The sequence below is a fragment of the Hemitrygon akajei genome, chromosome 2 (genome assembly GCF_048418815.1).
Source record: "Hemitrygon akajei chromosome 2, sHemAka1.3, whole genome shotgun sequence".
Taxonomy (NCBI): domain Eukaryota; kingdom Metazoa; phylum Chordata; class Chondrichthyes; order Myliobatiformes; family Dasyatidae; genus Hemitrygon; species Hemitrygon akajei.
The window spans coordinates 65,746,001-65,762,738 of NC_133125.1; the positions used below are offsets into that span (position 1 = coordinate 65,746,001).

Consider the following 16,738-nt stretch of genomic DNA (forward strand, 5'->3'; position numbering starts at 1 on the left):
CCCTAATATGTTGAGTATTCAATATTGAAAATGATGTTTGTGACCTATTAAATATGATAAATTACAGATTATAAATCATTGTTTTTAATCATCAGAATATAAAATGTTTTTATACTTTAAATGCCAACACTGATTTCTATCAGTGGCCTGCAGCTTTTCACAAACTGAATTTCAATTTTTAAGCTCTCCAAACCCATCTGTTGACACTATATTCAAGCCAAAAGGCTGCCATGCCTAAGAAGCACTTATGTAGATACCTTGCTGAGGTTCCCTACCTGGGGTCCATGGATCCTCAGTTAATAAGCCCCATTCCCTCTTGCGGATTGTTACTGATAATGTAATCTCTTGGGGAAATTGATTATAACGTGCTGATTTTGTGTAAAATGTTTTTTAAAAATGAGAGTAATTCTTCATGGTAATTTTCCTTATTTAAAAGGAATGTAGATCTGATTTTTGAAGAACCACTTACACATGCAAGAATTAACATTTAGGAATATTAAATTGTAAAGTTATATTTTGTAATCTAAAAAGTTGTGGATTTTTTGTCAGATTATTCTTCAAATAGGGAGCAATTATGAAAGGATTATATTCAATTAAGTTCTCAAAATTACTCAGTTTAGAATTTTTTCTTAAACTTTCTTTTTTGTTGAGGTAGATGACAAAGGATAGAAAATGGAAGGTAAGGTTTTCTAAACTCAAATTATAATCGAAATACACTTGAAATTTGTAGAGGTTTAATTAAACGTATAAAATAATGATTTTGACTCAACAGATACTATTTGAGATTAAGAAATATGCAACGTTTTTCATTGGGGATGCATGGCCTTCAAATGCAACTACTCTCTAATTGTAAACACATCTGTGTTTGTATATTTCTTGTTTTGTCCGTCACAGTGCAAATGCTGCCTGTCACAATGGAGATGCCTCCTGTCCCAAGTCAGCTTCTGGTGTTGTATCAATGAAAACCACAGTCTTTCATTTGTAAACCACCAAGTAATAAGAATTGTGGAAGTGGGCACCATTTCAATCAGCCGAGAGAATACAGGTAGTTCTGCTATAATGAGAATTTCCAATTGGATCGAATGCAATTGATGACTGAGGAAGCACAATTTGTATTTTGTAGGCTGAATTTGTTGTTATAGCATTCTCATTGGGATTTAGAGAGCTACTTTGGAGATTGACAATCAGAATAAAAAGCAGTCTTGGAACAGTTATTTACATTTAACTTACCTGCAGTAATGGGACACCACTATCTCTTGCGTAAACAGGTTGCTAAATTAATTGTGCAAGGCCATTGAAAATTGACAAGCAGTCTCTCTATTGATACTTGTGCAACAATACTCCATTAAACAATGGAACATATAGCCTTTAGAAATTTTAGTTTGCAATAACAAAATTAACTTATCTTTTATAAAACAACACACACAAAATGCTTGTGGAACGCAGCAGGCCAGGCAGCATCTATTGGAAGAAGTACAGTCGACGTTTCAGGCCGAGACCCTTTGTCAGGACTTCGTGTAGTTAGTCCTGACAAAGGGTCTCAGCCCGAAACGTTGACTGTACTTCTTCCTATAGATGCTGCCTGGCTTGCTGTGTTCCACCAGCATTTTGTGTGTGTTGCTTGAATTTCCAGCATCTACAGATTTCCTTGTGTTTATCTTTTATAAACACCTTTTGTTTTTGAAAATTCCATGGGGGAAAAAATAAACTCTGGAATCTAATCCCCTTTTTGCCATTGATTGTTGTATTTATAATGCTATTTTGTATAATGGAGTTTCTTAGGATCGCAACTATTTCATTATCGAACAACTGCTTTAGAAAATGCACCAGTGAAGACTGGTGCATTGATGACTTTATTGGTGTTTTTCCACACTGACCAAGAAGTGGAAAAACTTCAAAGAGCATTCCAAGTTCTACACTTCACTCACTTTCACGTGACCGTCGCTTTCTTTCCTCAATGTTTTAACTTCTGTTTTTTGAAATAGGCTATCAACAATATTCACTATAAACTGCAAATACCAAAACAACCTTAATTGATGTCAGAAGTGGGTGTGTATGTGTATGATTGTACAGTGATCCATCCCATTTCCTGCAACTGAGTGTGCACATTCAAGATCTAAACAACTCTCAGGCACCTAACACAGCGGGGCTCCAATGCTGTGAACTGTTAGTAATTTGTTCACAAATCAGAAATGCAGTTGTGAACACGTTCCCACATGGCAGAAGATGCCTATCGCCCTCAGTAGTTGACAGCTTCATCCCACCAGGATCCAAACGTCATAGGTTATACATGAGTCAGGCATTTGTATGCTGTGCAGGGCCTGTACTCTTAAGTGATCACCTCCAAAAAGAGTGAGTCTAACCATTTTATATTGACAATTAATAATATCATTGAGTTTACCACCATCAACATTATGATGAGTCACCTCTAATGAGAAACCCAACTGGACCAGCCACAAATAACATGATTGCAAGAGCAGGTCAGTAGAGGGTATCCTGTGGCAAGTGACTCGCCTCTTGACACCTTGATGACTTTCAGTGATCTGCAAGAAACATGTCAGCATCATTAGGGATTATTCTCCACTTGTTGAAATGAGCGTTGCTTTAAGAAAAGTCAAGGGTACTTGAAACCAACTAGGACAAAACAGCCTGCTTCATTGGCAGTTCATTCATTTATTCCCTCAACAATATTTGTGCTATTGTTGCAGTGTTTACCATTTATAAAATTCTTTTCAGTTGCTCTTCCAGACCACTCTTGAGAGCTATTTCCTTTTCTATGTGGAAGGTTACATTGTGACCCTCTGCATGTAAGAAAGCCAAGGGTAAAAGTGCTTATGTACAATCTGTATGAGAATATAGTTGATAGTAGATGCTGACCTTGACACTTACACCCACACTACCCAAATGAATGAATACATTAATTTTTGTAAAGACTCTAATCCATTCTCTGTACCATAATTTTTCAGTTTGTATTCCTTGTCCTCAAATGAGGATTTCTACCATCATACTTTGCAGGGTTCTTTACCTTTTGCCTGTTTCATTTTCTTCATTCTTGTTCTTCTCAATCCTCAAAAGCACATAGTTTTTTTTTCCATCTCATTAGTCTATATAGTTAAAGGAATATTCTCCCATTTTTTTATACCTTTAGTGTAATGCCACCACAAAATCCATCTTTCCATCAACATAGTCAGTATCTTGTCACAATCTATGTGAAGCATTGCTGTTATTGTGCCTTCCTTATTTTATAATAAATTTCACTGACCATTGAATAACTGAATTGCAGACCAGTTATGATTTTGAGCCTTGAGCAATTCCACTTCAGCCTAATGACATTGTTCTCCACTTTTTAATATGCTTCCTGTGAAGCTGAACATAACTTCAAGAAATAACATGCCATTATTCGGTTAAGCTCATTAGTCTTCTGATCTCAGTGGGTTCAATGGTTTACGTTAGTGATTCTATGCCAAATGATTAGGGTGATTTGAAGGATGATAATCAAACAAATTGTTTTTGTTTTGGATGGTGTCAGTTTTTTTAACTTTGTTGGAACAGCACTTATCCAGGCAAGTGGAGAGTATGCCATCGTGTTCCTGATTTTTGCCTTGAGTTATAGAAATGCTTTGGGCTGCCACAGGGTGAGCCTGTTGCTGCTCTAGTAGCTTTAGTATATGAGTGGTTGAATTCCTGGTTAATGGTGACTTTTACCATGAAGGGGACGCTGTGATGGTAATGTCATTCAATGAAATAGGTAGGTAGGTAGTTGGGCTCACTCTTATTGAAGATGGTTTTGTGGTGTGAATAATACTTGCCATTTATCAGGTCTTGTATGCATGTTGGGAGACATTCTTGTTTAAATAAATGTTTTTATAGTTTTAACTCAATATTGATGTTAACATTGGTTGAAGGTGCAGGACCAATAATTGTTTCTAATAAGTTGGTCATAATCCACGAGTTACAGAAAAAAATAATCAGCATTTCTCTTTAGTTTTTTTTAAAACTTTGGTAAAAGTTGACTGGATCTGACTGTTCATTTACCTTAATTTAACATGAGATATGGAGCAATTCATTAAATTGCATTTGTTGTTTAAGGTCTATCCCTGCACTTACCTTTTTAAGGAAACAAATCAATTATTAATTTCTTCTATGTAAAGATTTAGTAGAATTTATAGCTGTTAGGAATGACAGCTAGAAGGTGAGATAGTTGTGACCGTAAGGAGCAGAGTCATATGGAGTCAGAGTATGGAAACAGGTCATTTGACCCATCATGTTGATACTGCCCGGTGGGCATATATCTGTATTAATCCCATATAGGCTCCTTTTTAATAGTATTAGTGATGCAGCTTCAACCATCGCTATCACCATCTCTGATAATGTTTTCCAAGTACTCGCTACTTTCTGTGGGTGGAAAAAGTAATCTCCCTCAGATTCTTTCCAGATTTGTTGTTCCGTACTCTAAATCTGGTTTATTTCATTTCGGATTAAATTTATAGAGGAAAAGATTTCTTCAGTCTACCCACTCTTTACTTCTCAAGTTCTGATTTGTAGATCATATATGTTTGACTAGTGAAGATGTTATTTAGTAAACTTTTATCTTAACTGTTTGACCTCAGCATTTAGAAAATTCATAGATTTCTGTTGTCTTTGAGATGTGGCTCGTAAGAAATGGAAGGTGGTTTTCTGCAGTCTTTAGAGCTTTTGGGCAATGGAACTTAGCAGTTGATAGAGGATAGTTGATGTTGATAGAGGATCTTTGACTTGCAGAAGTTAGGTGGAAGGTCTGTTTGCTCATAAGCTTTGTAATTATAGAGATTGGCTTCTGAGTGTACATCGACTGCTGTGTAACTCATGGAGTTTTGCTGACCATGGTGCTAGATTGGATGTAATGTAATTGAACATTGGTACCAATGATTTCATAGTCGGCCATTTGTCCTCTAGCCTGTTCACCATTTAATAAGATCATGACAAATCAACTGCGTCTCATCAACCCATGCTAGCCTTTCAAGCTCTTGCTTTTGAAATATCCAAACATCTGCCTTAAAAATAATCAAACTCTTCTTCTGGCGCTCTTTTGAGCAAGGGTATCCCAAAGACTGGTGGCCACTTCAGAAGTAACATTTTAGACGGTCTGTTGAGCTGTGTGACCTACTTCTGAACTATGTTTAATGAAACCTAAGTTCTGTTATTAACACTTCCGGAGAATTTTCAAAGTTCAAGTTAAATTTATCATCAAGGTACATGTATGTTACCATGTACAACCCTGAGATTCATTTTCTTGAGGGCATACTCAATAAATCCAATAACCATAATAGAATCAATGAAAGATTGCACCAGCAGAGCATTCAACCAATGTGCAAAAGACAGCAACCTGCAAATACAAAAAGAAATATATTAAAATAATAAGCAATATATATTGAGAACATAAGATGAAGAATCCTTGAACGTGAGTCAGTAGTGTGAACATTTCAATGATGTGGCAAATGAAGTTGAGTGAAGTTATACCCTTTGGTTCCAGAGCCTGATGGTCGAACGGGAATAACTGTAACTGAACCTGGTGGTGTGAGTCCTCAGGTGCCTGTACCACCTTACTGATGGCAGTAGCAAGAAGAGAGCATGTCATGTCCTGGTGGTGTGGGTCCCTGATGATGGATACTGTTTTCCTGCTACCACGCTTCTTGTAGATGTGCTCAGTGGCGGGGAGGGCTTTACCCACAATGGGACTGCTACTTTTCATAGGATTTTTTGTTCAATGTCATCGGTGTTTCCATTCCAGGCTGTGATGCAGTCAATATACTCACCGCCACATATCTTTAGAAGTTTGTCAAAGTTTTAGATGCTGTGCCAAATCTTTGTAAACTTCTTGGGAAGCAGAGGTGCTGTTGTGCTTTTTCTTTGTAATTTCACTTGTGTTCTGGGCCCAGGGCAGCTCCTCTGAAGTAGTAACACTGAGGAATTTAAAGTTGCTGATCCTCTTCATCTCTGATCTCCCAATAAGGACTGGCTCATGGACCTCCGGTTTTCTCCTCCTGATTCAATAATCAGCTCCTTTGTCTTGCTGACGTTGGGGGAGAGGGTGTTGCCGTGGCACCACTCAGCCAGATTTTCAATCTCTCTTTTACATACTGATTTGTCACCACCTTTTATTGAGCCTATGACAGTAGTGTCGTCAGCAAACATAAATATGGCATTGGAGAATAATACTATAAAATCTGTGAGAAGAGTCCATAAATTGGAAATTTAAATTTAAGCATTCTGTTGAAAAGAGCTTGATGCAAGGCAGAGCATGCAATATTATTATGCAGCTCTGAGCAGATAGTTTTAAATCTTTAGCTTGAACTTGTAATTTCAGCTAAAATGCAGTCAACACCAGGGCCAAAGAAAAGGAAGCAATGCCAAAGTTGAAATGTGGTAAATGACCTGATCATTGGACACTCTGTCACACAACTTGAGTTTTATGACATTAGTTCATCATGTATGATGTGAAATTGTATGAAATTTTGTATTTACTCACAGTTGTGGGAAGTGAAATTCATTGATAGACCATGACTTATTATTTTTTGAGGGATAATATCACCTTCAAACATGGCAAGTGTGCGAAGCTCTCCCACAACTTGCAAAGGAAGAAATCAAGGATCCAGTTGCACAAGGAGATATTGTGGCCAAGGTCTTGAAGCTTGTTGATTAGTTTTGAGGGGATAATGGTATTAAATGCCAAGCTGTAGTCAATTAAGAGCATCCTGATGTATACTTTGTTGTCCAGATTTGCTGTGAGTGAAGAGCTAATGAGATTGGATCTGCTGTGGACCTGTTGCACTGGTAGGCAAATTGGAGTGAACTCTCAGGCAAGAGTTGTAATGTTTCATCATCAACCTCCCAAAACATTTCATCACTGTGGATGTAAGTGTCACTGGATGATGATCTTTAAGGCAGGTTACCACATTCTTCTTGGGTACTGGTTTAATTGAAGCATGTTTGAAGCAGGTAGTTATCTCAGACTGCTAAGGCTAGAGGTCAAAGTTCTCAGTACTTGGCCTGTACCATGTCTGGGCTGTATGATTTTTGTCGGTTCATCCTCCTGAAGGCTGCCTGCAAGTCAGCCTCAGAGACTGAAGTCACAGGATCTTCAGGGGCTGTGGGAGTTCATCATGGCTCCTTGATGTTTTGATGGTCAAAGAAGGATAGAACTCATCTGGAAGGGAAGCATTGTTGTTGCCTATGTTTGTATTGATCTGAGCACACATACAAAGCCCTGTTTATTTTGATCTCTGTACACACAAAATGTTGAAGGAACCCTGCAGGTCAGGCAGCATCTATGGATGGAAATGAGTGTTCCATGTTTTGGGCTGAGACCCTTCATAGGACTGGAAAGAAGGACCAGAAGCCAGAATAAAAAGGTAGTACAAGCTGTCAAGTAATAGGTGACTGCCAGTGAGAAGGGGAAGATAGGTGGGTGGGGGATGGAGATGAAAGGGAATGATTCGAGAGTCTTAAGAAGTAAAAAGTGGGGGAAGTAAAGGGCTGAAGAAGGAGGAATATGATAGGAGAGGACAGTAGACCATGGAGTAAAAGGAAGGAGAATCAGAAGATAGTGATAGGGTGGGGCAGAGGAAGAGAAGGGAGAGTGGGCCAGAGGAATGAGAACAAGCAAAGGGTCAAAGGAAGAAAAACAGAGGAATGGTTACCAAAAATTCAAAAAAATGCTGTTGAAGCTGCCATGTTCAAGACTGCCAAGACGGAATATGAGGTGTTGCTCCTCCAACTTATGTTTGGCCCCTGCATGGCCTCCTAGCTTCTAGGAGCCACGGTAGTGTAGCAGTAAGCATGACCCTATTATGTTGGAGTTTGGAGTTCAATTCTTGTGCCACCCTTAAGGAATTTGTACATGCTCCCACTGAGTATTTGTGTGTTTCTTCTGGGCTGCTCCAATTTCCACCCACATTCCAAAGATATATCAGTAGTCATTGTAACTTGTTCTGTGATTAGCCTTGGGTTAAATAGATGGGTTGTTGGGAGGTGCTGCACATTGTGCTGTACCTCTAAATAAAATAACACAAAATAAAAACTCATTCTTTCTTCCCTCCCACCCCCCCCCCCCTTCTCTCTCTCTCCACCGCATGCCCTCTCCCTGTCGCTTGCCAGCTTGTGTTTCTACCCTCTTTTATTCTGGCTTCTGGTCTTGATAAAGTCTCTTGCCTCAACGTGTCACTTGTTCATTTCCTTCATAGACACTGCTTGACTTGCTGAGTTCCTGCAGCATTTTATGTGTCCAGCAGTTCTAGAATCTCTTGTGTATTAATCCTGAGATGCTTTGATGGCATCTGAATGTGTGTGATTTATATCTCAGCATTTTGTATTATCACTACTAATTTTCAGTACTGTGTTGATGTAATAAAGGTAGTTCAGTATGTTGCTGAACTTTTTAAAGTAGGAAACAAAGTGTTCTCTAACATCATCTGTTGAGCAACATTACTGTTTAAAAATCTCTGCTGTATGGACCTGCTGACTAGTCTCATGCTCTAAGTTAGCTCTATTGCTGACATGTGAATAAAGATTAATTTTTTATGTAATCTGTATAAGTACATTTAACTATATTTAAATAAAATTTATTCTAGCTTTTTATTGATCTAATTTGGACAAATTCTGTTCAAGAAGCTCAGACTTGGGTACAAGAATGAGTAGCAAGTACTAACAGAATCTTCATGCTAACACTTAAACCAGTAATGGATTTTTAATCAAAATTATTAAATAGCTAAAGCTTGTGCAATATTTGAACAAATGATCTGACTTTGTAGCATTCTAACCACCACCTGTGAATTATCCACAATTCTGATGGAACATTGATGCTGTTTTTCTCGCCACATGCTGCTTAACGTAGACTCCACATCTTTAAGACGCAAGAAGAACCCTGAGTACCTGAAATAAGCCCACATGGTCAGAGGGAAATTATGCATACTCCATACAGATAGCACCCAGGTCCTTGGAATGGAGGCAATGGTGCTAACTGCTGCACCAACGCTCACGAATCCAAGTCAGAATCGGGTTTAATATCACTCATATATGTCTTGAAATTTGTTATTTAATGGTAGATATACAGTGCAAGGCAGTAGAGGTTTCAGATCAGTTTTCCTTCTCTTGGATGAGCTGCCAACCGCAGTTGACAAGCCCCATCTACTTGAAGTAACTGATTTTACCCCTTGTGTCAGTAGAAACAGTTGAAGCCACACGTGAAGTCCAAGAGCTGGACTTGGTTGCCAGAGGTTATTTGGGACGCAAGCCATTAGGAGCATTTAATAGGTAGTGGGAGCTTATTCCCACTAACAACCCCCGGCTATAACAACTTTAAAGGACCAAAATTATGGAACAAAATTATTAAAAGTTACAATAATTAAATTTTGCAAAAAGGGAACTCGTTCATGTTCTGTTAAGAAAGCTCATGGTGAGGGGGAAGAAACTGTTCCTAAAACAGTGAGAAAGGGTATTTGGGCAAACATGTTAACCTGAATGCTATTTTTCCCTGCCAACATTTTAATTGATAACCGGATGAACGGTATGATTATTTTGCATAAATCTGTAAGCAAAGTACAACTACAAGTAATTTTTCAAAACTGGGTCTGGTTTTCTCATGTTTCATAAGTTGAACTGTCTGAAGCACAACTGAGTTTTTGCATTTACAAAACAAAAATAAGTGAATGCAATAATTAGTATCTAAACATTGTACTGGTTATTTTCTTTTCCAACTTTTGCAAGACCTCTTTGGTAACCTGACAAACAAAAACTCCTTAAAAAAAAAATTGACATTTTCTCTGATTCCTCATTTTCCAGGTGTCAGTTGTGATGCATGTTTAAAAGGAAATTTTCGAGGCCGCAGATATAAGTGCTTAATTTGCTACGACTACGACCTGTGTGCATCTTGTTATGAAAGTGGGGCTACTACTACAAGACATACAACTGATCATCCAATGCAGTGCATATTAACAAGAGTAGATTTTGGTAGGTATTTTTATAAACTACTTTATTTCTGTTATGAATAAAATAATTTGCTGTAAAGGCTGCAAAGAAAATTTCCTATTTAGTATTGATTTGTTCTGGTTCTTTTGAAATGAATAAAATAATTTGGGCTTTATCGAACTTTTTTTATGTCTTTATCATCTTGTGCACCTAATATAAACTCTGCTTGCCTCTGAGAACTTCAGGCTCAAAATTTTTGCAGTTTTAAATGTGACAATTTTTGAGTAGATCTCATTTACATCAGTTTTATTTTTGCATAAATTAATGTCAAATGAATCAAACAGATTTAGAGATAATTGAAAGGAGCGATGGAAGGCAGAGTGCAGAGGATAGATGTCAGTGGTGATGTTGAGTACAGGGTTTAGTAAACCCTGATAGTACTTGGTATTTGTGATTTTTTTATTTGGTGGTTGACAGAGGGGCATATGTAGATGTGCATGGCAGATGTTGGGCATTTTGTTCTTAGAGTTGGGGTGGTGGGTGACAATGGAAGGTTAACATGTTCATTACATGATGGTTAATAAATGTTGTAAATTTTGCTTGTAGAGTTGGCATTGTGCTTAAGCAACGCAAGTCCCTGCCAGCAAATTAATTTTCCTTTTGGCACCATCCTCTATGAAAAGTTCTAATTTTCTGGTTAATCACACTTTCATGATGGTGGGATGTTTGGGTTTAGGCACTAGGGTTCATCCCTGCCTCTCTATAGTAAGCCTTGAGCATAGTTTAGTTAATTTCCAGCAGCACTGTTGGGGTTGGGGGGGGGGGGGGAGAATTATTTTATAAACAAATATGATTGTTGTTATTGGTTTTGCCTAAGAAATGTGCTGTCATTTTGTTCTGCAGTGTTTTATACTCTCATCTACTTCAAAGTTTCGTTATTTGTTTGCAGCAAAATTCTATTAGAGTTCTGGTTCACTGTCTGTGTCTAATTTTGTATTGAAGTTCAATTTTCACTTCATTAATTGTTTAACTACCTTAAAGACTTTCCATTGATCAGATTTTTCATATTTCTGAGCATAAATGTTCATTGGTGATGGTACCTGCTGTATTTAATTGATCCAGGGAAACTATAAAGAAATTCCTGAGGTTTTTTAAACTGGGTGGAGTGACATCCTGATGTTTTCCGTTTACTATATTTACAGTGCCACCTACTGCTAGAAGTCACATAGAGCCTTGAGGTAATTTTTGTATAATTACCAAAGCAAATTTCAAATTTGTATTTGAACTATAGAAATTTAAAGTTCTCAGAAATTTAATAAGTTGCTATTTTCAGAAGGAACATCATGGCAAATTAGAGTGTAAATATTCAGAATAGTGGTGGCAGTTGGCTCTTATTGGACTTTAGGTGCAAACTTAGTTCAGTAAAATATTTGGAGGACAACTTGAATACTTTGTCATTTAATAACGGGACAGCAGTTGCCCTTTTCAATGATTGATTGTTCAGAAGGTAGTGCTATTTGAAGTTAGGTTTGAATTAATTACCTCTGGCCACAGTGTTTGGTACTCCTGGTGGAGAGAATTGGTGACTACAAATAAGATGCCAACTAAGTTCTACAAAATTGGGGTCGTATCAGTATTTGATCATGTTTCTAATCAATTGGTTTAGAAATTTCTGATTCGGTGTAAGTATGTTTTCTGTAAATAGTGCATTGAATAATGTGATTGCATAACTGTGCTCAGAATATTGAAATACTGGATGGTTAGTGTACATTAGAATGACTATAATTTTATTGTGGCATGTACTTTGATCTAAATTTTCGATTCTCAAGCCACCATGCCCTGACATTAAGATGGACTATTTTCTGTATGTACTGTTGAAACATTGAAATACTGGTAAAGGAAATTAGAGTTTCAGTTTTCATTTTTGGGCCTTAGTTTAAAAAATATCTACAAATTATTGTTGTTCCATTTTCAAGTTTTGTATAAACATGTCCTGATGAAGCATCTCAGCTGAAACATCGACAGTTTACTCATTTCCATAGATTCTGCTTAGCCTGCTGCGCTCCTCCAGCATTCTGTGTGTGTTGCTCTGGATTTCCAGCATTTGCAGAATCACTTGTATTTTTGTATAAACCTTGCTTCTGCATGGCATGCCTCTGCAAAACCAATTCTCCCATGGCCTTAATTTTTATTATCTCACTAGCATTCCCTGTTTTTAGTTTCTTTTCAACATACATCTCTCCTCAATCCTTATTATTAAATTGAGATCACACTTACCTTCCAATATCCTGAAATCTGCTACTATCCCTTGTACTTTGTTTTATTTTTCAATACTGAAATTAATTTACGATCTGCTCAAGTCTAGATCAAAACATGTATCATAAGGAATATATCCAAACAAACAACTGTTTACTTCTATCTAATCTGCGTCACAGTGAACTTTGCCCACATTGCTATGAGCTTCAATTATGCTTTTATCAATTAGAAGCACTTGACAGCATTTTGAAACAGTACTTCACCTTCCTAATGTTAGCATTTATTTTAAGAGGACTAGAATATAAAAGCAAGGATGATATGCTGAGGCTGTATAAGGCACTTGTGAGGCCTCACTTAGAGTATTGTTTTGGGCCCCTTATCTAATAAAGGATGTGCTGACATTGGCGAGGGTTCAGAGGAGGTTTGCAAGAATGATTCCAGGAATGAAAAGGTTATTGTATGAGGAGCATTTGATGGCTCTGGGCCTGTACCTGCTGGAATTTAGAAGAATGAGGGGGATCTCATTGAAACCTATTAAATGATGAAATGCCTAGATAGTGATTGTGGAGCGAAAGTTTCCGAAAGTGGTGGAGTCCAGGACCAGAGGGCACAGCCTCAGCATAGAGGGATGACCATTTAGAACAAAATGAGGTGGAATTTCTTTAGCCAGAGAGTGGTGATTCTGTGAAATTTGTTACAAGTAGTTGTGAAGGCCAGGACATTGGATTTATTTCAGGTGGAGGTTGATAGGTTCTTGATTAGTCAGGGCATGAAAGATTATGGGGAGAAGGCAGGAGAATGGAGATTGAGAGGGAAAATGGATCAGCTGTGATGAATTGGCAGAGTAGACCCCATGGGTCAAATGTCCTGATTTTGCTCCCACCTCTTTATGCTCTTATTGAACGAATCTCTTCAACCCGAAGAAACCGTGATGCAATGCAAAAGCCTCCATCAGGCCAAGACACTTGCTTTACTCCTGATTTGAAATCTGAACAGAATTGTAAGAATGTTAACTCGACTCGGGACACATAGGAATATAAATAAAATCAAATAGGTTTTTGAGTATCACATGTTTTGACTGTATGAATAGATAAACAGGTTTTTTCCCCAAAAAAATTGGAGACAGTTTGTTAATTGTTTCATGAACATTCTTGTGGAAACATTTGCAAATGCTTTTGTCTTAATTTCTCTATTAGAGGATATTGTTGATCTAGGACCAATTATTCAATGGAGCTTCCATAAATAATCAACGTTCAAAGTACATTTATTTATCAAAGTACTGTGTACAACCTTGAGATTCGTCTTCTTGCAGGCAGCCACAAGACAAAACACAGTAGAACCTCTTTAAAAAAAAACACTCAGCAGTCTGTCAAACACGTGTGTGTGTGTGGGGGGGGGGGGCGGGGTAGGGGGAGAAGAACAAATTGTGCAATTAAAAAAATACGCTGAACATTAACCACAGAGTCCTCAAAAGTGAGGCCACAGCCACAGAACTAATTCAGTGCTGAGGTGAGTGCCGATGGTTGCAGGTGAGAGTAGGTGTCAGTTCAGCACTGAAGCACCTTGATCAAATTGTTCAAAATAGTAAACAAAATACATGGACCCTGTGACCTGCAGAGTCTCTGAATGTGAGTTCACAGCTGTGGAGCCAAATCAACATTGAGGTGAGTGAAGCCCAACCAGGAGCCCAATGACTGCAGAGCAGCAACCGCTCCAGAACCTGGTGATGTGGTGTTTTAGAGAGAGGAAAGTATTTCCAGTTAGCTGCAAGCAGACAGCACTGAACACCTGTTTGTTTTCCACTCTCATCCTCAGCTATTTTAATCTTGCTTGATGCTTTAATCAGCATGGAGTAATGAAGCTGACCACGAGTTTGACTTGCGCTACAGCGTACATCCCTAGTGATGGCTGCACTCGAGTCTAGTTAGCTAAGTCACCCAGGTCACAAAAATCCCCAGATTGTTTAGTCAACTCAAAAGTAATCCTTAAAAGGGAAATTACAGGCTGCACTCGATTACAGTTCAGAAGAAATGTGTCTAGAAGAGGTATATTTCTTGTAGTTTTTTGTAAGCTGTCTGCAACATGTCACTGTTGGCCGCTGGCGCCATCATATCTGTTTGTACCAGGAATAATGTGATTTACTGTTAGTAATGAGTACAGTGCTGCAGTAGACAGAGCAGCTGCTCTCTCAGGGTTTCAGTGACCCCTGTTTAATCTTGACCCCTGGTGCTGTGTTTGTGAAAATTGCACATTCTGCTTGTGACTTCTGTGGGTTTTCTTCTGTGCTCTGGATTTCCCCTTATCCCTTATCATTGCCATCTGTAAACTGCTGTTGGCCCTTGCTTTATAGGTGATGGGTAGAATGGGAGTGTGTCATATAGGTTAGAGCGGAGGGAATGTAGATTATTGGAAAAATTAGTGGGGGGGAAAGATTGCTCTGTGAGTTGGCATAGCCTTAGCCAAAATGGTGGCCACTAAAGTCATTTGAAAAAGAGTAGAATATTAGCTGTGCATTTTGTTATTCATCAAAATAGCATAGTACATAGAAATGTTTACATGGCCTCCTCTGTGGAACCATGTACTTGTTAATCTTCATAATTTGAGGAATTGTGAATGGAACTATCATAGGTTGATGTGAAAGTTCATTGAAGCAACTTGTGTTTAGCAGAAATCCTGATGTAGTACACTGAGGCTTAGGTGATTCTGATTGTGGCTTGCAGATGTCTCGCCCATTTACTTCGTTGTGAAATACAATTCTAGTCAGTAGAATGCTTTCAGTAGGATTCAATTGGTACATTTAATGTTAGAGAAATGTATACAGTATACATCCTAAAATTCTTTTTCTTCGCAAACATCCATAAAAACAGAGCAGTGCTCCAAAGAATGAATGACAGTTAAATGTTAGAACCCTGAAGCCTCGCCCAGCTCTCCCCTCCCACGCACTAGCAGCAGCAAGGCAATGACTGCCCCCCAACCAGCAAAAAAAAACATTGGTGTCCCCCACCAAGCACTCAAGCGTGCAGCAAAGCATCAATAAAGACTCCAAAGACGGTGTTCAACATTCCACAGGTTCCCTCTCCCTCACCCTCTCCCTCTCCCTCCCCCTCCCCCTCTTCCCCCCCCCCCCATAAGGGAAAAAGAGATGCCCCCATTTCACAGCAAGAGGGGAGACATAGCAAAACAACTTGCTGATTTACGGTGTTAAAAGTCAGTCGCCTCGCTTTTTGGAAGCCTCTTTGTCTCTGGGCACATGACCAACAGCAAGCCCACTGCTTCTGTTGCAAGATGCAAGCAAAGGAGTTGCTGTTTTGCACCGTCATCACTCAGCTCTGCCTCTTCTTTAATCTCATCTAATTTCTGCTTGGTGTTACACTTGATTAATTGCTGTCTTCATGCTAAAAGTGGTTATCACACCTCTGGGCTTCATTTCATTTGTGCATGTTTGAGCTATGAATGTAATGAAATCTGAAGCTGACTAGTGTTGGAATTGAATTAGTGGCATAGATGCAGGCTGTGGATGATTAAGGTTGATTCCTGGGATAGTGAGCTTGTCACGTGAAGAGAAATTAAGCAGACTAGGCCTATACTATTAAGTTTAGAAGGATGAAGTGTGATCTCATTGAAATGAAACATCACTCTAGGCCTGACTGTGTAAATGTTGCATTAATGTTTCCCTTGCTGGGATGTAAGGACTGTGGGTCATTACCTCAAAATAAAGACTTGTTTCAGTCAAAACACATCTACCACGTCCACTGTGGTAGCTCATTCCACACTTGCAACACCTCTGAGTGAAGATATAATCTGAGATGGAACTTCACCTTTCACCCTTAACCTATAACCTCCAATTCTAGTGTCACCCAGCCTTGGGAAAAATCCTACATGCATTATCCTTATTTATACCCGTCATAATTTGGTATACCACAATAAAATTTTGCCTCATTCTCCTGTGCTACGGGGAAAGTCCTGCCCTATTTAACTCGGGTCTTTTATCTATAACTCAGGTCCTCAAGTCCTGGCAGCATCCTTGTAAATTTTCTCTGTAATCTTTCAAGATTATTGATGTATTTGATGTAGGTAGGTGACCAGAACTGCACACAATACTCTAAATTTGGCCTCAGCAATATCTTGTACAACTTCAACATAATATCCCAACTCCTGTACTCAGTGCCCTGGTTTATAAAAGCCAATGTGCCAAAGATCTCTTTACAACTCTATCCTGTGATTCTCTTTACAGCCCAGACAATGGTGTGCAGGTTTTACCCTGGTTTATCTTCTCAGAATGCCACAACTCACACTTGCCTGCATTAAATTTCATCTGCCATTTTTTCTGGCTGGTTCAGATCCTGTTGCAAGCTTTGATAACCTTCCTCACTATCTAGTACAGTGCCAATACTGGTGACATCTGCAAATTTAGTTTACTACATTATCGTCAAAATCATTATATAAATGGTAACAATAGACCCAGCACTGATCCTTGTTGCACACCACTAATTACAGGATTCTCCTGTGAACAGTGTTCAATCCATTTGACTGCTTC

The 16,738-nt window shown here is 38.6% G+C and overlaps 1 protein-coding gene across 1 annotated transcript in view; it reads left to right on the plus strand.

Moving 5' to 3' along the window:
* The window catches only part of kcmf1 (potassium channel modulatory factor 1), a 150,943-nt gene that overhangs the window by 65,719 nt on the left and 68,486 nt on the right, over positions 1–16,738 (plus strand). The window contains exon 2 of the mRNA XM_073024189.1: positions 9,820–9,987. Coding sequence (XP_072880290.1) covers positions 9,820–9,987 — 168 coding nt within the window. The remainder of the gene's footprint in view (positions 1–9,819; positions 9,988–16,738) is intronic.